The sequence below is a fragment of the Phalacrocorax carbo genome, chromosome Z (genome assembly GCF_963921805.1).
Source record: "Phalacrocorax carbo chromosome Z, bPhaCar2.1, whole genome shotgun sequence".
Classification (NCBI taxonomy): Eukaryota; Metazoa; Chordata; class Aves; order Suliformes; family Phalacrocoracidae; genus Phalacrocorax; species Phalacrocorax carbo.
This window is the reverse complement of record NC_087548.1, coordinates 30,180,433-30,206,063: the sequence shown is the minus strand read 5'-3', so window position 1 is coordinate 30,206,063 and position 25,631 is coordinate 30,180,433. Positions and strand designations below refer to the sequence as shown.

At 39.2% G+C, this 25,631-nt stretch overlaps 1 protein-coding gene across 2 annotated transcripts in view; it reads right to left on the bottom strand.

Annotated features, from left to right (window-relative positions):
* Positions 1-25,631, bottom strand: part of MRPS27 (mitochondrial ribosomal protein S27) — a 42,699-nt gene continuing 17,068 nt past the window's right edge. For both annotated transcript variants that reach the window (XM_064439186.1, XM_064439188.1), the window contains exons 5-11: positions 14,484-14,598; positions 13,893-13,971; positions 13,344-13,459; positions 10,436-10,538; positions 8,070-8,212; positions 4,588-4,743; positions 1-425 (exon numbers count right to left, since the gene is read on the bottom strand). In XM_064439186.1, the coding sequence (XP_064295256.1) occupies positions 186-425; positions 4,588-4,743; positions 8,070-8,212; positions 10,436-10,538; positions 13,344-13,459; positions 13,893-13,971; positions 14,484-14,598 (952 nt within the window). In that variant the 3' untranslated portion in view covers positions 1-185. The remainder of the gene's footprint in view (positions 426-4,587; positions 4,744-8,069; positions 8,213-10,435; positions 10,539-13,343; positions 13,460-13,892; positions 13,972-14,483; positions 14,599-25,631) is intronic.

Genomic DNA, 25,631 nt, shown 5'->3' with positions numbered 1-25,631 from the left:
TGAAAATTTATCAACCACACATGCTTTACTTCAGAAACAGGCAAAATGAGACAAGTTTAATTTGCATATAGCAGTCACATCATACAGTCACGCAGCAGGATTGAAGTGAAATATTAATAATGGTGAGCACTTCAGTTCACCGACAGAGGAATGCATACCACACTGCTAGTCTCCGAGTTCCAGTACTAAGCAGATGCTTTTGCTAGCTTCCTAGCTTCCATTTCCTGCTTAGCCTTTTCTCTCAATTCTCTTTCTCTCTCAGTAAGAAGTGCTTGTTCTTGCTCCCATTCCTTTAGCTTCTGCTCATGTTTTGCAATGTCTTCCACTTCACATGCTGGCAGCTTTTCCTTGACAAGTTGGGTGGTCAGGGTTAACAGGCTTTCAGATTCAACCTTGCCAAGTGAATGCAGCTTAGAGTACAGCTCCTGTCATAAAATGGGATTTGGTGGAGAGTGAGAAGGAGAGAGCCAGTCAGTCACAAAATAATCAGCCATAAAATACTTCCTGTAACAACCAACACATTGCTGTTTGATTCTAACTATTAGCTGGGCTACACAGGGCAAGTAACTATTTTATCCCAGCACAGTGTTTCAGCTGTGGTAGCTGGTACCATTTCTTGAAATGTTAACCTCTAGAATAATTTTTTTGAGAAATAAAACTAAAACAATCAAGTTTCATTTTCATTAACCATGTAAATTCTCTTTATTTTTCCAAGTTCAGTTATCTGGCATTAACAAAGATCAGCTGATCAGTCAATTACAATAAATATAATCTAAACACCTTGGGTTTGTGTCTTACCTCAAAACCAACTGAATGATTTGCTCCACACTGCCTGCACTAGCATCCCTCTCAGCACGTGCACATCACTTTAAATGCTCTCCTGATAACAGCATACTAAGTAACTCCCATTATTTTTCTTCCCAAGTTAGTGTGACCTAAGTCTCGATTATGTTTACACAGACTGTTCAATAGTGCTAAAGCAAGGGATATTTCTTCAGGGATACTCTACATGGAAACTAAGAACAGAGCTTCAGTAAAAGACTGCAGTGTTTCTTTCCTGAGCTTTACCTATCTAGATTTCATGCAGCATAAAAATGTTAATTAACTTAAGATGATGAATCATCCAGCAGTACTATTTCTAGGTTTCTGGAACCTTTAGCCTGATGGCTCACTAACAATCTGATTAATTGCCCTAAAAGTGCAGATATACTGCAGATAGGATCAGGAGTTTCCTGGGGGAGAAAGATGACATGGCACTGGCAGATTCTTTACCCCATGCTCACTCATTAGACAGCAACACATTTGCCTGATTGTTCTTTTAAATAAAACGTTTTACTGAGCCCAGCACTTGCAGAAATGTTTGAAGTATGTGTCCTAAAGAAAGGTATATCCACAGTTCTTTCCTGGGCCCTCTGAATAAAGCCTATTGTTTCGCAGGATGATGGAAAGAAGATGTGGGGATCATTCACCTCCAAACAATATGGCAATTCTGGGGCCAGGCAGATATCCACACTTCCAGTTATCACTGGCAGCTTATGTGCTATGCTGCTGGCCCACAGCATTCCTCTTACCCCAGCCCTTGCTGGAAATAACCTGCAAAAGCTCTGCCCCTCCGCTCCTGCCTTCAGGGTCTACCTTGTTCTTATGCAGGAAACCACCATGTCTCCTCTGAGGCCCCTTCACTTCTCTCTGCCTTAGCCAGCACAACTGCAGGCTTTGTCATGACCTTTGAAGGTTTGAACTGGAGAGAGAGCAGATTAAAGACTCATTAAAATGCTAGGCATGCAGGTCTGAGGGGCTTGGATATTTGGCTCTGCCTGTTTTTTGATCTTTATGATAAAGAATGAAAACAAAACCCATGGCTTTGAAACTAATGGACTAACACCAAACTCAGTAATATTTAGGTGTATTCATCTCTAGTTTGTTTGAGATGCCAGTAAGTATACAATGCATCAGTGAGAAACATGAACAGACAATACAGCTTAGGTCTGGGGAAGGAACCTGACAACTATATTTACGTTTACCAATTAGATATTCAGTTTTAACATAACTGGTTTAGATCCTTCAGACTCTCCCTACTAACCACTAGCAAGGATGTGCTAAAAGAGGGATTTAAGCACTGAACCCAAGCAGTGTGAAGCTGAAGTAGCAAAAGGCAACAAACTGGAAACTAGCATGACTTCTCTCCTAAGCCATTACTGGTACCACTGAACTCCTGGAACCTTCCCTGCTCTGCTTTGATACATTAGTGTAGCTAATCTAGGAAACCAGCAGGCTCTATGTCCTGCAGGTACCAAATGGGCACATCCTTAAGTGGCTAAATCATTGACTTTTTATAAGCAGTCTCCAGAGCTCTGCATGCAGACAGTTAGAGAAGGAGTACTGCTTTTAGACAGGGTGTTCCCAGCATTTGTGTGATGAAACACTTGCCCACTGATCATTGACACAGATGGAAGGATTACCTGAGGAACACTGTACTGTGTAGTGAGCCTCAGTATATGGGATCTGAAAACAGGTAATTCAACCTGAATGACAGAGTCAGACAGAGAGTCTAAATTACAGCTCTAAAGGCTTTATCTGGAAAGAGCCAAATGCCCTCAAGTCCTATTTGTTTTTTTAATGGAAGTGAAGGACATGCTGCCTGTCATACATCGTATCTTGTTAGGCTGCCGTAGCTTTTTCAGGCACTTCCACAAATGGCTGTTCTGAAGGTTGGCATGAAACATGGAGTCCAAGTATGTGTATGAAAGCCATACAGAACAAGCTACAGTTCAAGACAGGAACTGTATGTGTGGAGCAAATCCACATGCTTTTCCTTGCATACCCAGCTGTATCATTTGTGAAAGGGAACTGGGCAAGCAGGAGACAGAAACAATTAGTTTTGAGGTCAAGAAGAAAGACTGGGACGTGCGGCTAATGCAGGGCTGGACAAAGTACAACCGAAGTGTTTGCAGCAGCAGAAGTGCAAATCCTGTGTTGCCTTTACATCACGTGAGAGGCAGATGATTGTGCTGGGACAGCAGCTGTGAATGCCAACATCACCAGGTTGCTTCAGGGCTGCCACCCTCCCTCAGACTTGTACGGATTTCTACTGAACTACTCTGCCCTGTGAATTATGTCCATTGGTGTCCAGGGGTTCAACTGCAAAGACTGGCTGGTGCTGGCCAATGGATTTGAGAGAAGAGTCTGAGAGCTCTTTCAGGCTTAGCTGAAATGGCATTCTGACTTGAGAGCTGCTTTTCCCATCCAGACAAACAGAAATTGTGGCTTATTTACATATAAATTACTGTGGGAGGCCTAGACTTCACGAGGGCTATGTCTTTCTTACATTCAGACTTTTCTGGTGAGAGCTTAGAGCTAAGCATTGGGACCGTAATTTGTTGGCTTTTACTGCTGCACCAGGGAGTGCCTGAACTGGGGTTAATTACAGAACTTGTGGAAAGGTTGAGGTGAGAAGAAAACTACCCTCTTGGCACTAGTCTGTCCTCATTTTGACATTTAGGCCTTGTTTTGAACACTCTGCATTATTTTCTTCAAGGCTGGAGAATAGACAATGAGAGACTCATAAAAACGTCTCACTCCCTCCTTCAAAGGGCACTTGTGTTTACCTAATTCACCCTAATTCATCCAGGCATTAATTATCACATGCTGAGTAACCACTGATTCCCAAACACTTTAATTAAAAAGTTCTAAGTGCCTACAAAGCAAGTTTAATATCAGAAGATTACTGGCAAATAATTTATGTAAATAAAAGTTAAAGAAAGGAAAAGTGTTTGTATGTAAGGTGAAACCATAGGATACTAGTCTTTTAACTTTTGAAATTTCTTTAGAAGAACAACAATCTGTATCCAGAACAACTGTCCAAGATTGACAGCAGCAATGGAAACTGATGGGCCACGGAAAGAGTACTTCTCCTGGAACTATGAGCCAGACTAGTGTCAACCTGGGGTATTTGATTTCTAGCACAGCACAAATGAGAAATGATAAAATAAAATGAGGTCATTATATAGCTCTGAGATGATCAAATAAAATTCGCATATTATATAGCTATGCTCTAATGAACAACTGTTTGTGTTTCATATTGCTATCATCAGCGTGACAACCTAAAGATAAAAGGGAGGCAATATAGCCTTACTTAATTTCCCAGACTCAAAGTACAGGATGCAACATTCCTACTTAATCATAAGATACACAAATGGATAAATTCAGGGAGGTCTCATGCCTATTACAATTTATTTTAATGACCAAAAGCCCACACAAGGTCAGATAATGGATCTCTAATGACACACCACTTTCATGAACAGGATTGAATTTATCATTTTGATGTATGAAATGTGAAGATAAAATCCCAGCAGACAGACAAAAGACAAGGGGCCCTGAGCATTTATATCTTTGTAGGCTGCTGTTTCTTGTTTGAAGAAGTGAAAACGTAAGGTGACAGCAGTTTCAAAAATGCCAGGTAGGACCTCTAATGCACTGAAGGTGTGTCAGTCTACTAGCCATAATAAGCCACCATACCTATTTTCTAGTATATATTATGGAGATCTACTACAGTTTAAAATATTTAGATACATGAAACACTCTTACCTTGAATCGGCTGTAGTACCCAGGTACTTTAGACTGCTCTGTTTCTTCTGAGTCTGCACACTGTGACTTTTGCTCTAATTCCTTGACTTCTTCAGCTGATTCCGGACCAGGTTTTGCTTCAAGGACCGACTGCAAAATGGTCTCCAGAGCATCAATCTGTACAATCACATTTGTCACTGTTAGCATAAACAGTTTCGAAATACAATCTGAATAACACTGCTGTCACATTTACAACCAACTTCATGAGCTACCATGTATTTTGAGATGACTTCTGTGTATCATAAAAAGAAAACCATATTCTAAAATGAAACGGGACTTATTTTTGGAAGAATTTTGTTTTGTACTTGGGACCTTTGAGGTTGGACATTAAATCCCTGTAAAGACCAACTCCACCACCCTGTCACCAGTAAAACTCTCTGTGACTCAGATGCTGACTGGTATATGCACATCTGTCATGCAACAATGCAAATGTCTCCTCTTGGCCTGGTATCTGGTCATAAATACTAATGCTAAATGGTAGTCACAGTGATAACAGCACTAGCATGATACACAATCAAAGATACATCTAAATAAGATATTTCTATGGAATGTTTGAACAATATAATCTGTAGTAGATCACCTCACTACTTCTTCAGTGAAAAGAAGTAGGGAAATCACCTGCTCAGCAACAAGAACATTCATTCCTGTCATTAGTTTGATAATTTAAGAGGAAAAATAGAAATGTAGGCATGTAACATACTGGTATAGGTATATTTTTAACCTGTGACACCTCTGTTCTCTTCATGTTTTTGTCTTCCAGGGTAGTAAGAGAACCACCCTCTCCTAATCAGTTGTATCAAAAGAATGCATTAGCTCCACTAAGGGACCTGGTAAGTTATTTCTGTATGTATTATTGATACCAAAGTAGGAACTGCTATATGGATGCTGCTGCTGTTTTGGCAATGACATGATCTCCATAACTGGAATTACTGGATACAGGTTGCTTGCAAAAAGTTCAGCTTTTACAAATGCAAAGAGCTGTTATCCTTCCATGAATTCTAATTCTGAATGTTTATCACTAGAATGAAATAACTCTGTGTAACCTTTGAATCTGATGCTTTCTCCAAGCAAAAGGGATCTTGATACTTGTCTCCAAGCAAAAGGGATCTTGATACTTGTTTCATTTTCCTAGCATAAGCATATAATGCTACAGAAATAAAAATTAGGCTTATTTGAAATAACATTCTTGACACTGAAATGTAATCTTTATAATAGCAGTACTGAAATAGGATTAAATAAGCAATGAAATAATAACCATGTGCTTGGAAATTCATACTCATTTAGAGACAAACAACTGAAAAAAACCCAAAACTTGTCTTGCTTGTTCACAGTTAAACAATATAGCACAATACTAAAACAGTATTTCTATTATGTTGTTAAGATAGTAATGGCAGAGAGAAAAGAGACACCCTTCTAATCAGAAATGAATGGAAGCTTAAAGCCTGGAAGAAAAGTGACACATATGATCGGGCAAATCCCTTGAAAATGTTTACACCAAAACTGCAGAGTTAAATAAGTTCATCTGAAAACTTCCCTTTTAGATCATTACATTTATTCATCCAGAAAATAATATTTTGGAAAAGAACCAGGTTCACAAAAACAGGGCCATGTCTTTCTTAAGTAACTGATTGTGCAGGCATGCAAGGACAATGATTTATAACAGCCTGTACTTCTCAGTGCTATGATACAGATCTATGAGAACTGCATAACGGTCAACCCAGTCCTGCCCAAGAGAGGCCCAGGATACTACAGGAAAAAAGAGTTTATGGCACTTGAGGCTGTTTCCATCCTATCTGCTGCTGAATTCAGTGGCAGCTGACTGACCCCAATATCAATCTAGTCAGTGCTTAGTCATTCACCCTTAGAAACACTGCATTTTAGTTGGAAATAGTAATTTAAAGTATCCTGTATGAATTTTAATAATAAAATCTTAAGGACCATTTAGGTAGAAAAAGCCAGATGATGAAAATCAATACACTATAATTACACTGGATAAAGACACGGACCAACATATTTTCCTTGCTTTCCTTTCTGCACTGGGGTCACAAATGTGCATTAGAGAAGAATTATTTTGATCATAACAAACCATCCAGGAACACCCTTGGTCCTCAGCTTCGTGAAACTTATGTGACTTGCACTGTTTTTTATATACTGCTACTTAAAATCCAAGAGAGGCCAAGAATCTTTTCAGGGAAGTTTCTGTGTGACTCTCATGGAAATTGCTTTTTGAGTTCTACTATTAGGTTTCTACAGAGACACTTGCATTACTGAGTAAAAAAGTGTCTCTGCGAAGAAAGCATTACTAGATTTTGCTACAGTTTGCTATTTTTATAGCATCAGTACACAGAAGGATGGGATCTTCTATGGACCTGTTGTACCACAGACAGATGCAGTCTTATTTCAACACTAGGATGTTCACCTACAACCAGAGGAAGCTGAGGAATTCCTTATTTGTCTAGGGTTTGTAAGCAGAAAAAATTGCAAGCATGTTAGGCTGAGTTCTTCAGACATGGAATAAGGAAGAAATCCACAAAACCACACAGCTGAAGAGGTAATTCAAAATGGTGGAAACTGCAGACGTAACACTTCCTTCCTTGCACTGTCCGGTATTGCACAGAGCTGCTCCCAAGCATGGAGCAATAGATAGGAGAACCTGCTGGCCTTTGTTTGTCAAAGGAAACGCAGAGACTGCAAGTCTAGTAGTGATGCTAGCAAAAGGGAGAGCTGCATCACCAGAGACACCTTCAGGAAAGAGTATCAAGAAGAGGAGGTGAGACCTCAGTGCTGTTCCTGTGCTCCAGTCCAAGCAGTGGTGGTTTCCTAAGTCATTCCTCCTAAGCTGTCTGGATCCAGGGTCAGCCTGATGACCCACAGCACTCCTAAGACCCAAGTTCCTTAGTCAGTGCTGACCTCACAAATGGACTGAATCCATCCATCCTCCCTGACTGAGGGCACTATAATCCTTCTAGAAATCATGCTGTACCATTTTTGGACCAGTATCACCCAGGACAATATAATCTCAGAGGCCACAGAATACATGGAATTTGCCAGGAGACGAACAAGCTGTGGTATTTTATCCTCACTGCTAAGAATTCTGTTTCTGAGTGAGTTCAAAAGCTTGGGAAACAAATGTGTCTTCCCACCCCCACAGACATGTGCTTACTGTGACACGGACCCAGGAGAACAGAAGGCTTAGGAAACATACTTAAATGATTGTAGCAGTAACAGATCCTCATTCCCAAGAACATGCCAGTAGACATGATTACTGGCTCATCACATGAAGCAGGGGTTCTGTTCTAAACATCACTTCTCCTGTCTTCCAAAGACCTCTGCATTGTTGCTGGGCCTCTCCTCATTAACAAGGTACAGAATTCACAGGTTTTACTGGAGTTTGGCTTGTGTGAAATTCCCCCTGCTCAGCAGGTTATAGCCTCCATACTTACAGCTTCTTTGCAGATTTTGCTGTCCCCTGATGATGAAGCCACGTTCTCCATCACTTGCAAGGCTCTATTCAAGTATCCAGGTGTCCACATCAGTGGCATGAGATTGTATACAGCTCTCAGCCCTTTATTCAACTCCACTTTCCCTGTGATAAAAAAATACTTCAGCATTAGTACATCAACACTTGAGTCTTAATGGAATCCATACAGGTTGGCTCTGTTTTTTAAAAGTGACATGTGTCTTGGCTTCTGTGGTAAAAGCAACACACACTTCTACAAAGCTGCTCTGACAGAACTGCTACTACCTTATTTTATTAAGGTGCCTCCTTTTTGTCCAACTTCTCAGCTATTACATGTTCCTCTCCATTCCTCCTCCCACTCACCCCTAGAAATTTTGTCCAGTTGGAAAAGAGGGAAAGTGGTCAGGTTTTCTGGCAGTAGTTAACAGCAGCTCTGAACAGGATGTCTGAAGATCTCAAACAAATGTCATCTTTGCCTTCAGAGACTGACTGTTCAGCATGTGTGCACTGAGGCTCTGGACTCACCTCTGTAGCCTTTAGGGTGTGCTCACACATTTGTCATGGCCAGACTGTACAGTTTTTAAAGCACATGCTTGTCTAACTATACAGCTTAGTACCCCTATTTCTGCTGGAGCTTCCAGAGAGAAAATATGGGAGACCTGCCAAAACGAAATTCTGGTTCTTGATTTAGGACATTATGTGCAACAAGGTCTGTGCAACTGACTTTAGCAGGACCTGTGACATGCAGCACCGCTGGCAATGTGGCTTTTCTTCTGATGATAATTACTAGAGAACATTTAACTCCTACATAATAGAGGAAATGTACTTCACTTTGCAGTTGGTGAGTACTAATTTACAAGGATTGTAACTCTAAGGTTTTGATTTTGTCATTGTCAGTGTAACAAATAATACCACTTCAGTGTAGCTTATGAGAGCTGTATCCAAGCTCTCAATCCGCTTTGCACTCTGGCTGTAATGACACAAACCTGAGAGACACACCTTACTCTCGCATGGAAAAGAACAGTTTAGAGAAAGCAAGGTAATAAGTGCACAGACAAAGCTTATGGACCATGGCTAAATTAAAATAGCTGAGGTGCTTGAGGCAACTCTGTGCCTGTAAATATCTTTCACTCTCTCAGAGCTTGGTTCCATTAGTGTTGGCAAGACTGCGGAATATGTGACATAACAGCAAATAGCTTTTGATCTACCGAATGTCAATGTCATGGAACAAGTACTACTGCTCTCAGACAACAGTGAAGTGCATTTTTGAAATACAGCCACTACTCAACCAATCTATACGACATAAAACCACCAAACTGAATACCAGCTGGACAGTGAAGTCCCTATTTGCATCAGTATCCCCACTGGATAACAAACTACAGCTCTATGGAAAATCCTGCTTTCTAATTAATTTTTATATTTATCCCCCTTTTTTGATTGCAAATGAGTTTTTTGTCTTACAGTCATAATAACTCCAAATCAGCATCCTAACTCTGCCACTACACATCTATTTTGAGGCCACTGTTTAAGGACAACTCCACTTTTTATTACCCTCAATAAATTCTGGAACCAAATATAATGCAGTAATGGAACAACTACATAATCATAAGTTTTTCATTAATTACTTACTTTCAAGTAAATTATCATTTTGCAGAGAAGGACAAAACCCATCTGCACTATGTTCCTCTAAAGGTTAGAGGAAATTCAAGAATTACTTACCCCACTCCCCATTCCCCTTCCATCCAATTCTGGATATACTCTGATCTAACTCTATTCTTTAATAATATAACATATCATTAGCAGTGAAGATTCCTTAACAGATACAGGATAAAGGCACTGCTATCTGCTGTTCACAACAGAAACATTAACTTTACAGTGAGTAGTAAATGTTCTGAACATAATGCTTTTCAGGCTGTGCCCTCTGAACTTCTGAGGTTTAAGGATTATTTTAAGAAGCTCACTAACTAGAAAAATTACCTGTTGTCCCTAACCTAAATTTGTGTTATGGAACTCGGTACTTTTGGTTTTATTGAAAATTTTTTGGTCCACAAACAAACCAACCCTACTGTTCTTTTAAGAACGTTGTCTTTCAGCTGCCAATCCAAACCTGCAGGGAGCCCTGAAGGAGGTTCTGAAGCTGTCTGATAAAGGGCATACCATTCCAAATCAGCACTACCCTCCAGGCTTACAAAACAGACTCAGTCTTAATTCTGAAATTGCTCTTTCCACTATTTCTGACTTTTTTTTTCTTAGCCTTCTTGATTACATTTTAATAAAGCAAAGATGCCAATTTAATTCAGCCACTGAAGACAAGAGGGAAAAGATGACCGTAAGGGAGGTAAAACTTACCAAGGAATGCATAGCCGTACAGCTGGGAGCTAAAACCCACAGTGCTTGTTTGCTTTAGACCTGTAAGCAATAGCGATGCTCCAATATTTCTCTCCTCTTCCCACTGCAAATAATGTAAACTAAGTAAGTGTTCCTTGACAAACACAAACATAAAATGGCAGCAGCCAAAGCCAGCACACGTGGCTTTCTTCAGATGTCTTAGCAATAAAGAATCATTAAACATGTCTAGTGTTCAGAGTTACAGTATGTATATCCTGAGCAATAGTACACATTATACTGAGGAACACATCTCTTTCCAGAAGACAGTAAAATATGAGTGGTTGAGATAAGTCAATGACTGCATTTTCTTCAGGACAGAGGGTAACACTAATTTACACTGGCCAAACTGCATCTCTGTCCTGTATGTCCTACTGCTTGCTTCAGGCTAACACTGCTGAAGAAAAAAATTACATGGCTTCGGTACTAGAGCAGCCTTTTCTTTTAAGTATGTGGTAAGATACATGCTCAACTACCTCTCACTAGAATAGGAAAATCCTGGGAGAAGAATGTGCTGCTAATGGCTGCTCTCAGTCCATGATCTGCACTGTGAAAAGAACATATGCAACTCACCAAGACTGCTGTATTCCCCAGGATTAAAAGTACAGATGTCTCTCTAGCTAGAGAGAAGTACCAGCTATCTGAGCCAGACCACCAGTGATGGCTAAAGGGCACCCAATCACTAAGTACATTAAAACCACAAGAGCACTGTGAATTTTGTTTTGCTATGGGATAGTACAGTATATTTTTCAAGACCAGAGAAACACAAACATCAAGGATAAATGTCTTTTTACAGAAAGTGAAAGGAGCTGAACAACTCCCATTGCTAAGAAAATGAGGAAAAGGAAGCTATAAAAGGCAATAGATTGGAGGAAATCTGACTCTTTAACACGTTTTTTGTGGCAAGGTACTTTAGTATCTTGTTTATAACTTATGACATGAAATAAATACCCCTGGTGAAAGGAAGAAGCCTCCTGAAAAATTCCCTGAGGTACAATGAGTCTTAAAAAGTACAAAGGTTTGACCTTCTGGTTTAATAATGCATTATTCAGAGATGTCTTTTCAAGGTATGGTATTTTTTTCTGTCTCCGTTTGGGTGCTACAAGAATTTGCATGTTATCATCTGACAGAAAATACTATCACCTGGTGGCCAGGCTAGGTATTTGTCTGACCCAGAAAAGGTATACAAGAAGACAGGGCTGTTTCATGCTGAACTTAGCTCTCCAGCTGAATGTTACAAGAAAATCAGATGCAACTGGAAAAACAGGGTTTTTAGCTGTCTAGGTTCTTTTGGGAGCTATTTGGCTCCAAGAGCTGAAAGAATTGCAAGAACTTAATGTTAACACCTTTGCAGTGGAAGGTAGCAATGATACTGACTGTTTGCAGCAGTCAAGGAGGAAACTTCCTGGGGAGAGCCAAGACCAGTCAGGCTTTCAGTGGAGTTTACAACAGCAAAAGAATGGAAGCTCTCCATCACCACTGCTGTACATGCTAAGGACTAACACAGTCAGATTCAGCCCAAGATTCAGCTTGCAAAGTTAAACTGCTCGACATTAAGCTATGGCCAAGGGCCTGTCTGCAACAGGACACTGGTTGACATGTCTCACACCCTGGGAAGAGGGAATGGGATTTTCAGTAGCTGAGCAGAACTCATAACTCTGTCTACCCCCTCTTCTTAAATAAAACACAGAAAATTGGTACTGAGCATTATGACGTCTTGAATGATAATCCATATGGTATATACAAATAAAAATAGGGCCTATTGGTGTCTTTGGATGGGGTTACTTCAAAATGCATGTAAATCAGTTACAGCTATGTAAATATACTGGCCTTAAAGGTGTCATATGTCCACACCACCCTTGCCTGCATATTCAGCTTTCATGAAACGCTATGCATGTTGACAAGTGCTTGTCTTTGCAGTGAGGATACACAAACATGGGAAAATGAGATTTTGGTCCCTCTGCTTTTCATGTACAAGTGATCAAGCATTGATTTCTGGAGAATAAAGGAGAATACAGAACAGGGCAAATACACATTCATTTTCTATAGTGAAAGCTGAACAGCCCAATTGAGTAGAACCTTAAGGCATCTGTAATATGCATTTTGGAGGATGCTTTGTGTAAGGCAAATGGAGCCTTCAAGCATTTTCCTTACGGATGACAACACGCTATTGAAGGCTTGTGCCACACTAAATGAAAATTGCCTGCCTAAACTGATGGACATGGCAGAGACCTTTGCTGGTACCCAACTGAGCCCCTTCTGCAAAAGTAGAATAATGCCACTTCCAAGAGCCTGAACTGTCATGTTGGCCTTAAGCAAGTGAGATGTGCATAAGAAATCCCTAATCGTTGGAGACAGGAGAGATATAACAAATCTAGTTTTAAAACAAATACACACTAGAAACAATACACCCAAAGCCAAATGGGATAGTAAAAATCCTAGTGAAAATAGTTTATAATTCTGCAACACCACCATTACCAAGCTCTAATGGTGAGCAACACCCAGCTTAACAGGGTCCTTTACAATAGGTGACACAGTTTTTTTGCGTTAACCGACAGAGTCCACTTTGAACTGAACTGAAATGTAACTTCATAACCTTCCAATGGGCATACATTGCATCTGAAAATCGCTACACATCTTCCCTTTCAGAGAAGGCAGCAAAATGGCTGACAAGTTATTTGATGGCTTTCATATCTTGTTTCTTTTTTTTTGTTATGGCAGTTGTCAATATAATGGAAAAAAAAAAGGGAGCTTTTACTTCCTCCAGGTAAACTTAGGGGAAATAAAAGACATTCAAGACTGAATCCCCAACTGACTGCACAACACTTAGAAACAGAGGGGGTGTGTATCATTTTGTGTGTGGTCAGCTTACCGTATGTTCAGACTTGGTTGCCAGGTACTGGTATAAAACATAGAGAGAAAGAAGCTGTGTCGAGAATTCATCAAAACTTTCTTGCAGCATGATTTCTGTTACTACTGACATAGCATCTATGGAGGAAAACAATACATAATCAGTAAGTGCAAATTTACACAGCTCCGTTTGGCACTCGCTCGTGTTCACCGATATAGCTAAATGTAGGTAAGATGAACTCTACCAACATGCATTTCAATCCTTCTAACACTCTAATTATCACTAGTAATTTACAAGTCAGACTTGTAAAAACTGGAGAAGTTGGTTTACATTTGGAATGGGATTAATGACAGTCGAAATTATGAATTGCACATTTCAAAATTATATAATGAATAAAAACCCGACAGAAATGAGATACAAACATGCAGAAAAGTAGTTTAAAGGAAGCAGAAGGTGTGTTTTTAAGATGACATCAGAGAAAATATGGCTAAAAGTTTTTAATTCAAAGAAAGGCTCTGCACATTTAAGAGCATACAACTAAGGATGCAGAATTGGTACATATCTTCTTACCTTCATATTTCTTCTGCTTTATAAAACAATCCAACAAAATATTGAATGTAAAATTATCTGGGAAAATTCCATACTGAACCTGAAGAGAAAAAGGGGGAAAAAAAATCACTGTGAAAACCTGCTGTTCAAATCTTCCCAAGCATAGTGCTGCAGGTATCAGAAAGGTCAGAACCATAGCATTGCACACTGCTGCCCTGTGACAGTTAGTCAAGCAACACAAAGAGAACAGCACGGCTCCATTGATGTAGGCCTTCTAACTTTTGATGTATGGGGTATGTTTGGCATTTCTTCTGAGACTTTGGGACTAGGAGAGGCCTTGCCTAGCAGGTTTTTATGCCTCTTCTGCATCTAGCATGTTTTGGACACCAACACTGTTTAAAAGCAAAAAGCTTCCTGGGAAAGCAGAGGAAATAAAAAGCTCTAAATAGCTTTAGCTAAAATTCAAGCGCAACATTGATTTTTTACAAAGAAATACCTAAACTTAAAACCATAGTCTACAGGACCTGGTTGCAATAGGAATTCCAGGTAAGCCACACTTGTCTCACAATGCTGATCAAATATATTCATGGCTTTTTCTTGTAAAAAACTTACCTTATTCTTTAAGGTGTACAAGGCTTTGTCTTGTGCATCGTATTTTAAGCACTGTCTGATCCAGCTGTGGATGGTCCAGTCTCTCAAGTACCAGCAATTTGGACTATGCCGAAACCTAAAGGATGATAAATGGTCTAGGTGACAATATGACTCTTTAGTTATCACTGAAACAAATTCTGTGATCAACAAACTATGAGTTTCAGAATCCCTGCCTTTCATGATCTCAAATATAAATCTGTCTGTATCTGACTTTGCAGTCAATCCTTGCTCTCTAAAGAGCTCCAGCTAGCTCTTTCAAAACTTTGACACACTTTAACAGTGTGTACGAAGGGGTAATCTGACCTTTTCACAAATGTGTATTTTAAGCTTTTCACTTTCCAGAAAGCCTACTGCTTTTCCCCAGAAAGGACAAATACCATAAAATAACAGCTTGGCATATTTTTGAAGGCCAACTGAGATTGCTATAAACACTGTAGTACTTTTTAACCTTGTCCTTCTGATTGTATAACATTGTATTGTTGCTGGTCTTCTGGAAGAACAACACTGCTCCATGATGACAAGTATCAGAATTACATAAAAATACAGCTGGGTCTGAGCCTTCAGCACTTGTGTAATCTGGTGTCTCCCACCCTCTCTAACTCATGCCTCTTCAACCACTTAAGAATTCATTGTGCCTCAGCACAGGCCATCCCTGGGCTGCTACATGCTTCATTTGCATTTAGAAATGCTTCATCAGCGAGGCATGCGTCATACATGGGTAAACTCTGCTGGAGAGTCCTCTCCTGCGCCCCTGCACCAGCTGCCGTGTTCCTGACGATGTTTCTTTAACCTGTTCCAAGACACCTCATGCCACGGCTTCATCAGTCTTCCCAGGCAACCTACTCCAGTGCTCAACCAATTTGTAAAATTAAATACTTCTAAGTTCAGCCTCTTTTATTTCATCCTTATTCAGACATGCACACTTTGCTCTGTATTTGGAGGAATGGTGACAAAAAGCATATGGAGCTTTACCTTTGGCAAAGACTCAAAAACCAATTAAGAGTCCAGTGATAGTAGCTGCCACCTTGGTCCTGGGCTGAATTTCACACCCCAGTGTGAAGAGACACAAGCAACCTTTCTCAGTTTAAATTCTATGCATGAAAAATAGGCTCAGTCCCCAGCACAGAAATGACTGCCACTTCCTGAAGAAAACACCGATGGCTGAGCTGGGCTCATGTGCAGATGCTTGCAGCCTCAAGCCAAGCTGTAGCACCGTTTAGAGGCAGGGTTGGCTCTTCCATCTGAGTAAGCATGCTTTCCAGAACATTTACCAGATTACTGTGGCCACCAACCCTCTCTCCCCCTCAGTGAATCTCTGTATATTGCATCCCACAACTGAGAGCTACGCAGATGACCAAGTCTGGAAAAGTACTGCAGCCTAGAGAACCTTCAGAATGCAGAAGACATCCCTGCCAAAAGCAGAGCTAAACAACTACATGTAGTCTAAATATATGGTTTTGTAAGTGGCACACGAAATCTCCCCATTAAATTAGAATTTAACAGAAAAAGAAAACCATGTTTTGAATATCAAATTACAAACATCCATTTTGTTGCTCTAATGGCTTTCCATTTTCTTCCCTCTGGAGTTCAAATATTGGGAACAGCAAGAATGTATATTTGCTTTCATTAAAGTCCTGTTTCAATAATGCTTACAGGAAGCATCAATTACAGGCATTTAATCATATTTTATCCATATCATATTAAATCCATACATGGATTTAATCATATTTTGATTAAACAGTTATCTAATTGCTACAGACTGTTTCACCAGTCATTTAAGATGGGTCAGAGTGCAACACCAGCACCCAGGAATAAAGCTGCCAGCATCTTTTAAAGTTGTTTCATTAAATGGTTAATATCGTTTCCCACATAGAAAACAAGAGACTTGACTTATAAAAACATGACACTGATGCTCTCGAAGACTTAGCCCTTTCTTCTGACACTATCTTTGGCATCCTTCCTACTAATTAGTTACACAGGAAGGATCTAAACATTTTAAAAAATGGAAAAAACCCCACCACCCAAAGGTTTTAAGGAGTTTGAATTCACCTTTTTATAGGGCTGTATTTATTCTTGTAAACACAGTAGTGAGAGAGAGCACTCCAATACCTTGTGCACCTTGGGAATGCTGCAGCCTACTGTAACAGTAAAACGCTTCTATGTTTTGAAGTCAAATTGCACTTGGAGAGTAGAAGCCCTAACAAGGATGACACGCGGTCTAGAAACAGAATTAAATTGATCCTCAATCAATACAAGTTTCTGGAATCAATGTGCAGAAAATTCAGAGGCGTGTTATTAGAAACACTTTTTAAAAAATCCTCACATGAGCTTTGTTGGGCTGGGACTGAATTGAGTTTGTGTGTGTATGGGGAACCACAGGATCTATCAGATATAATTACTGTATGTTAATATTAAGATCTTTATGCTCAGACCAGGTCTCCACTGTGCCAGGTACTATGTAAATAAATAGCAAACAGCTTCTCAGCCAAGGAATTTTCTAGTTAATTCTAATAATTAATTATAAAACAGTTGCCTGGGAATGAAGAGAGAGGACCGGTGCCAAAATTTTTCTGTCTCCATGTCAACAAGAATGCAATACATATGCATGTACACTATCCCTCTACAATACACACTTCGATTAATCCATGATGTGGTAAAAGGAGAATTGGAAGTGAAAGGGAAACAGGTACACTGCAATCTTCAATTGTTTCTGATCCATATAATGCTGGGATGAGTTCTGCCTCTGTTCTACTAGCTGAGAAAAGAGGCCAACAGAGTATCTGTTTTTACAGCTAACTAGACAAACTAATGAAATGTTGTGGCAGATATTTTTATTTTAAAGGGAATCAGGGAAAAGAGGAGATTGCTGGTCATTTTGACAAGCATTAACATCTTCCTTCTCTTTCTCCATGAAACACAAAACAGGATATAATTAAGCAAGGCAATGTGTTCAGGGACAGATGAAAAGACAGAAGGAAGCTAAAACTACAGAAAGCAGAGGATTCAGAGTGAATTAAATAAAGTAAGCCTCTACCAATTGCTGTGTGTTTAATGGAAAGACCAGGAGGTTATCTTGCAGGTATCCGCTGCTGAAACTCATTTTTCTGAGAACTGATAAAAACCTGAGAAGCAAACGATTCCTGTAATGCATTCAGAAAAGACACAGAAAAGAATCCATAACAGTGTTAGGGGAGCTCCCTGTTGGTACACTTTAATGTTAATGGCTAAAGAATCAATATGGTCATCCTTCCAGTCATTGAACTGAGAACATCTGTCACCACAGGGAACAAGAAGTGGAATATCTGTAAGACAGAGAGTTCCTGAAATATCCAAGGTCACTGTGAATCTAACAGCACACACTGCAATGATACTATAACTCCCCTTATTTTGGAAAATTGTTCAAATGATGCAGTCCAGAAACTTGATTTTCATTAAACCATTGCCTTGTACTTGCAAAATCTTGGAAGAGACACAGTGAGTATAGAGCCTCAATACACGGCAACCAGAACATTTTTCGTCAGGCAAGTGCACGCTCTCTCTTGCTCACAAACTGACCAGCACATTGGGCTAAGAATACATTTTTAGTTTACTAATTTCTTGGACAAGGCATTATTGCTCATTATTTACAACACCGCTGAAGTACTCATGTTGTGTTAAAGAAACTGAACAATGGAAAAGTTTATCAGATGCTGAGAGTGCTTTATGGAGTGCTCTACTAATAAAGCAAGCATGACTGACTTCTGTTGGTGCCCTCCCACATTGCAGAAGAGCTGAGTTGCTTCTCTTCTTTCTTTATTTATTTAAAATGGTCTTTCAAATTTGTTTGGTGCCATCAAGTGGTGATGCACTCTAATGCTGCTTTCACATACCTTGTACTCTCAAGGGAAGTAACACAGCAACCCTGAGAGCAAAGAGAAGCACCAAATTGCTAGCCTGTATTCTTTTCCTTAGGTTTGGTACAGGAGGGCCATCACAAATGAGGAAGACAGTGAAGGAAAATTTGCTGGAAAACAGATGAGCAAGTGCTGCAGAAGTAATATACTACCAGGAACAGTTCTGCTGTACTGAGGGAAAGCCAGCTTAGCAGATCTGTTCTAATTCTTTGCCAAGGTGTTCAGAAGTTCCCATTTTGCACTCTGTGGCTTTCTTAAGGGTCAATGCAACTCCTGGTACTGCCAGAGGCTATCCTGGTGCAATACACTATTTTTTCTTTTTCCCTCGTTCTGCGAAACAGGAAGAAGAGTCCCCTTCCTTTCTCCAACTTTGTCTGACCTAATGAGAAAGTATTTTGTAACAATCTACACATTCCGTGCACAGAACTGTATGATCTCTTAGGCCTACAGATTTCTTCAAGACTTTCTAAATTTCACCTGCATTTTGCTTTGCTAATTTTGCATTATCATACATAGAACCAACTCCTTAAATGAAACATCTTGTACTATAATGTTCTCTGTTCTTACGCTTTAGAGATTCCGGTATCATCTTCTGCCACGTTGCAAGGAAGTGGAGAAATTAACAGAATGACACCGAGCGATCTCCATTCTGTCATTATTTCTAGTATACGTAATTTAGATGTGTTACTGTGCTTTCCTCAGGGTTAAAACCAAAAAGGTTTCATATGTTGCTAGTCCCCTTGTAGGATCTAGTCCAGGAAAGGAAGGAACCTACCTAGTGGTAGTCAATGTAATAAATTTCTTCCGCCTATACTTCAGGTATCTTACTTCTTTTAGAGCTAGAGAGAAATACGGTTTATATACTCATTTGATTTTATCAGCAGGGGAGAGCGCCAGATTTCTTCTCATCCACTTAAAATTCCCCAAAGTCCTGAAGCAAAATATAAGGAGACTTAAAATGAATAAATATCCTAAGAAATGTCTCTGCGAGCCAGGAAGAACCTCTCTCAATGGAATGAATCCAAAGCCACTTCACATTTTACACAAGTCATACAGGGTTGTGAAGCTCCTTGGCAATGCCATGGTTTCTAGTTCCCAGGCACATTTTTTAAAGCTACAGTGCATAATGATCAAATGGATTCCAGGCAGGCTTAGCTTGGAGAATAGAAGGCTAAGGATACGTCACCCAAAACTCCCCCTTTGTTTGTCATTTCAAGCCACAGGCCTTGGGAAAAATCGTCTGCATTTTAAATGGACCCAGAGGCATTGCTCATGTGTCAACATCAACGTCAAAGGCAACAGCCCTGAAAAAAATCTTTCTTGATTGAAATTTCCTTTTAAACATGAACAAAACTCTGGTTTTTTGATCTCTTCTTTGCCTGCATTAGGTGTAGCCTACACCTTTCTTTGTATGCATCCTTTCAAAAATCTCACACGTAGACCTACCAGTCCTATAGGAAATACCTGATGCATTAGCTGCCTACACTCAAGCAAAAACAGAGGGAACACTTTCCTTCTGCGTTGAAGTAAAAAACTCAACTAGCATATGTAGTATAAGAAAACAATTATCAAAAGCAGTAGCAGGACAGGTTTAAAAAAATTAGACAAGTCAACTATAACAGGGTAATCTAACGCTGAGGCAGAATAGTGCTCTTACACAGGAAGAGAAGCGGTTTGCAGACTCCTCCTGTTTTAATTTTTATTGACTTTCCCCGACCTTTGATTTTAAAGTAATTTAGCCCTTGATTGCTTTCACCATAAAATTAATTATTCTGAATTAGGCTCACTCCACCTCCACATGAATGCATATTACTTGCACAGCATCTTTTGTTCAGGAGTTGCGCAGAGCTTTAACACCACTGAGGACTGCAGCCTCAAAACAAGCCTAACGGATCAGTTTTTACATATGGAGAAAGGACAGTACAGAAGCACAGTCAAACATCAAGGCTAAACTTAACGAGACTTAAAGAGTACTTTTAGTGTCTGGTCTTGCTCTCCAGTTATACCACATTCAGCTTTTATTTCTGTCCACACTGATGTTACAGGTTTACCTGTTTCTTAACCCTTATGCTTGGTAAAAGGACCAGATCTGGGAAAAGAGGTATTTTGGGTAGAAGTACATACTCTGCAGTCATTTAGGAACTCTGAGGATATCACGCTGGTAACCTCTCCTAAGAACTGAAGAGACAGAATTTACCATTCAGTAGTCTCAGAATAGCTACTACACTGCTCAAAACCACACTCCTGCACAGAAAGCTCAGCTTTGCAATGTCTCTTTCTAACAATGACTATCACATTCTGCAATCAACCAAATAGCAGCTAGGATCGAGTTTCTCCTTTACTGACCTAGCCACTTTGACAGCCAGTTATTAGAGCTCATTAACAAATGACAAGCTGAATTTCCAATATAACAAGCATTTCTGCCCGTTGTTGTCAGTCTCTTGTATTGCTAAATGCTCTTCCTCCTTTTGATGGATTTAAGGCACCTTTGTGAATAAAACACAAAGAACAGTCCTATTACGTTAAAAAGAAAAAATAGTATCATCAAATAGTTGCAAAATTCTAGACAGATGTTATAAATTTCAGAACAATGGATGAATGGAGAAGCAGTATACAGTATCGTAAAATAAATGTTTTGCTTATACATAAATAGACATAAGAACCACCATAAACCAAACAGTAACAGCAACAGATCCAGAGCCTACAGCAAAGTTTGAAGCAATTTATTGGAATAAAAGTACTTGGATTTATTTATCTGTCCCTCCATCCACAGGCAGCGAACATAACAGAACTGGAGTACAGCAGCTCTTCCAACTTTCTGCCATCAGGTTACACCAGGCAGCCTCAAATCCCTCTAGAATCACTTGCAAAGCACAGAGATGAGGAATCCTTCAGACATCTTGATCAACTTAAGTATCTATCCCACAGGCTCACCTGGCATACCTCGAACCTTTACACTAATTCGTTCATAACCACACTGAAAAAGCAAAGCCCAGGCTCAAAAAACATACTGCTTCTTAGTATACTGGGTAAACTCTTCCAGGCTGTTAAGTATGTTTCCTAAAAAGCTCCTTAAGCCATGTCGATTCAAAATACTCTAGAACTATGCACTCCCTGGCAGGACACGAACTGAAGTTCACTTCTCAAAAGAACATGAGTCAGGATTTCCTCTCTATCGGCTTGGTTGAAGGTGCTCTGTATGCCTCAACCAAACATAATAGGACAACAGTCATAGGCCTTGTCTAGCTCAAAACTAAAGGTCTTAACATTTAAAAATCCAGTAGCAACAAGGTCACTTGTTCCAAGCATAAGAGTTAAATAAGGCAGGTTAAAGGGAAGGTTGCCATCTAGCACACTAAAGCTAAAACTGGTCATCTGGGGGGCCCCAGCGTGACTTGTAGAGAAAAGAACATTGTGATGGTACAAATATTGCTACTGAGAAAAGGTAGTGGTGCCCAGATTAGTTTCATGCAGAAAATAAAACTGGGTCATTTAATGAACATTCAGAAGTTTTATTTCAAATATGAACGAGGAAGCAAGCAACCCCCCTTTTTGGCTTTACTCCTTTATGGTCAAGACAGAATGATGAGGTGAATAGCATGGCAGATTTGCTTCACTTCTTGTTGCTTAGAGATGTATCCCTAAGGAAAAAAACCAAGTAAACAGACACTTTAATACAGTATTTCTATTCTTCTTCTTATCCTAGGATAGTAGAGTGTCTTGTTATCCAACACCCTCCACCTCTCCCACTCCTTCTGGAAAAGACGTGCAGGAAAATCAGATTTTCTTCTCACAGACATGAAGACTCCATACTACTTTCATCGTAAAACTGAAATTCACTCAGAGAGCAACACTTAGCAAGAAAAAGTCTTGTCATAAAAATAACAACAATAATAAAAAGCCCAACTTTTCCCCAAACTATTGGCTGTAAAGTACACAGCTTCTAGAATTCATCTCTGTTAAAAACGCTTCCAGGCTTACAGTTGAAATGACTGGTTTTGAATATAAATGCCATTAATAATCTAGTGACTGAATAGAAAGTATCAAAGGCTGAGGAAAAAACGGGGCATGATGGGATGAGCTGTTGCTTTAGTGATTCTGATAAGATACTCTCTAGTGCCTTTCCCTGTCTCCATGCACCTACAATAAAGTCTAATTTAAAACCAGCTCTTCCATTAATTATATCTTTTCCTGATATCCTGCCATAGAGTGGCACAGAGTGAAATTAAGAACCATACAACAAACTACACTTCTTGCTTTGGGGAGATTTTTCAATCTCAGCAATTTCTAAAGTGTGTCAGGCTAAAACTAGCTGTATTAAAGCTCAATGAAGGGTCAGTTCTGCTGGAATCTTTACTCATGTCTCCAAAAAGTTATTAACACATAGGCTGTAAAAAACTGCATTTTTAAGTAAAGTTCAGATTTGATTGATACCATTTTACTAGCCCAGCTATGCCCGTCATTACTTCAGTCAATTCTCCACCTGCCTGAAAGCTGGTACACAAGTTATCGACTAGGTTAATTTTTCAAAACGAAAAAGAAATGTTAGTAAAAACCCATCTGTGATTCTTAATTGCTGAAGTCTGCTTTGTACCTACTTCACTTCGCACAGTGATAGAGATCCCCTGCCAAAGACTGCCAGAAAGTCAGTTTCTAGCAGAAAGCTAATTCCCACTAGCCGCATATTGGAACTAAGTTTAAAACTTTCTAGGTACCAAATAGTATTTATGTCATGGGCTTTCTTCAACCAGGGCTATCTATAAGATTGTGTGATTTCAGGGAACAAATTGCTTCAAAGCTAGCTAGATGTTTTATTTTAAAAAATAAAGAAAACGTCCATCTCTTAGCCATCAACTACTGCAAGGATGCCACAGGAAGCCTGCATTCCAGTAACCATTAACCAAGCTGGACAGATGTAGCACCAAAGCATTTTCAGGCTGGCAAGATAGTGACTCCAAGTTTTATAATAGTTCATTCAGTGTCAGAAGTAACTGAGAGTTAGGACCAATGTTAAGGAGCTTCTGTCTTCTAGCGCTAAGCTCACTTATGACACTACACCCCGTCCTCATAATATTAAAAATTAACAGTTCACAGTTATGTATAAACACTGCTGTCAACAAAAGCCAATAATGACTTCTTTTAAGAGCAGGAAAAAAACCCAGCCTGTAACTGGATGTTGCTATTACAGTATTTGCAAACAGCAACTTTTTAACAGTGCCTAAATTTAACCTGAGACAAAATTAACATAATTCACTGAGAGCTGGAGCCCACATTGTAATGATGTTGCATTTTCCATTTATTGTACTCAAATTCTTTATGCTTCATGAAATAGCTCCCAGAAATACATCACACACTAGCTTCAAACTACTGTAATGTTACACCCACGGACACAACCCTTGACACTTTTCAGTTTGATCACAGTTGAACTTGCACAGATTACAAGTGATTTCTTCCTCTGGCTTGAGTATCAAAGGCTGCAATACAGAAGCATATGAGCCAAACTGTTTATTCTACAAAGTAGTTCAATTTCACACCACATGCAACCTAAGCAAAAAGAAAATGCTGGCAAGAGATTGCTGCAGGAATACAAATACTGAATGGATCTTAGTAGCCAACTTAGGCAAGGGAAGAGCCAAACCTTGCATTTGCTGTCAAACACTTCAAAAACTGGATTCACACAGTTCAGATTTCACCTTTTCAGATTTACTGCCATAGTCCCACAGTTCCAATTAACCTATTTTTGACCTACTACCTTTACAACATGTATATTCAACCCAAGATGTATTTTCAACATAGCAGCTATGGCGGGTTAGGCAACTCCTATACCCAGCATCAGGACACTTTCTGCATATCTTTCCTCTCCAGCTCTTAACTTAATTTTTTCCAAAATAAAATTGACAAAGTAGGAACCATGTCCAAGCCCTAAATACTCATCCTGTTCTTAAAAAACGATTTTCAAGAAAATATTTGTCCTTATCTTCTTAGAAGCTCACCCATAGAGGCTTACACAGTCCACCCAGCCATGAACACTGATTCACCCCACAAGAAACCATCACTAATGGCAACAAATCAACACCAGAACTTATCTCATAAATTGCCTTTACTCTCTCTTTTACTACTGATTACAGTAAAATAATCACAAGCACTGACATTCCTAAGAAATTTTCTGCCTGATCTGGAAGCCTTTTGACTTCGTACTTATTCCTCTGTCTTGTGACATTTAAATTGTTCAGCATTTTGAGTACAGACTGGTTGCAGTAGAACAAAAACCTACATATCCCAAAGCATAGTATAAATGCTCTCCCATTTTTAGACTATTTTGTTATTTTATACATGTGAAGACAGATGAAGTTAATATAGCCTAACATTTTCATTTGAATGGCTAACCACACTCTTGCTTACACCCCAATCCAATGCTACTCAGCAATGTGACTGTTAAAGCTAACAAAAAATTAACAGAATTTCTTTTTAAAATAAATGGCTCACACCACCCCTCCCCCCCGAAATTCAATAATTTGTATTATTTTTTCCTCAAGAAACATATATTTTACAGCTAATTTTACCAGCAGATATATTAGAGACTAGAGAAAGTTACTAGCTAAGCAACTGAAACCAAAATTTTTAATGACTGTTGTTGCTTTTACAGCTGCAATCATAATATATTCCTTATTTACTATGTTATATTTAGTTCAGCTCAATAATGAGTAACTTGTGACTGAAAAAAGCAGGAATATATGCTTACCTCTTCTAAATAAAAGAGGAATAGAAACTGGCACCTACCTGATACTAAAAACCCGATATCTTTAGAATCTGTTAATTTCATCAAATAAAAACAAGATTTCCTGTTGATAAGTTTTAAATGCAGAACATGTTCTGATAAATGCTTTCCATATTGTATCTAACATAATTAATGTTTACATAATCATTAAAATGTGTAGATTTGCAGAGAAGTGATACTTTCATTCACATTTCTTTCTCAAAAGAGTTGTCCACATCAATGAAAAATAGCACTCTGGTAAACACTTATCTTTTTAAAAAGATAATCAAATATATAAATTAAAGCTGTAAATAAATAACTTACCCTTTAAGTACCTACACAAGATTGTCTCCTTGCCCAGTAAAAATATGGTTCCAAATTTAGTACTATCATTCTAAAGAAAATCAAAATCATTTAACAATAAGGCTTTCTTTACAAAGAAAAATAGAATTATAAATA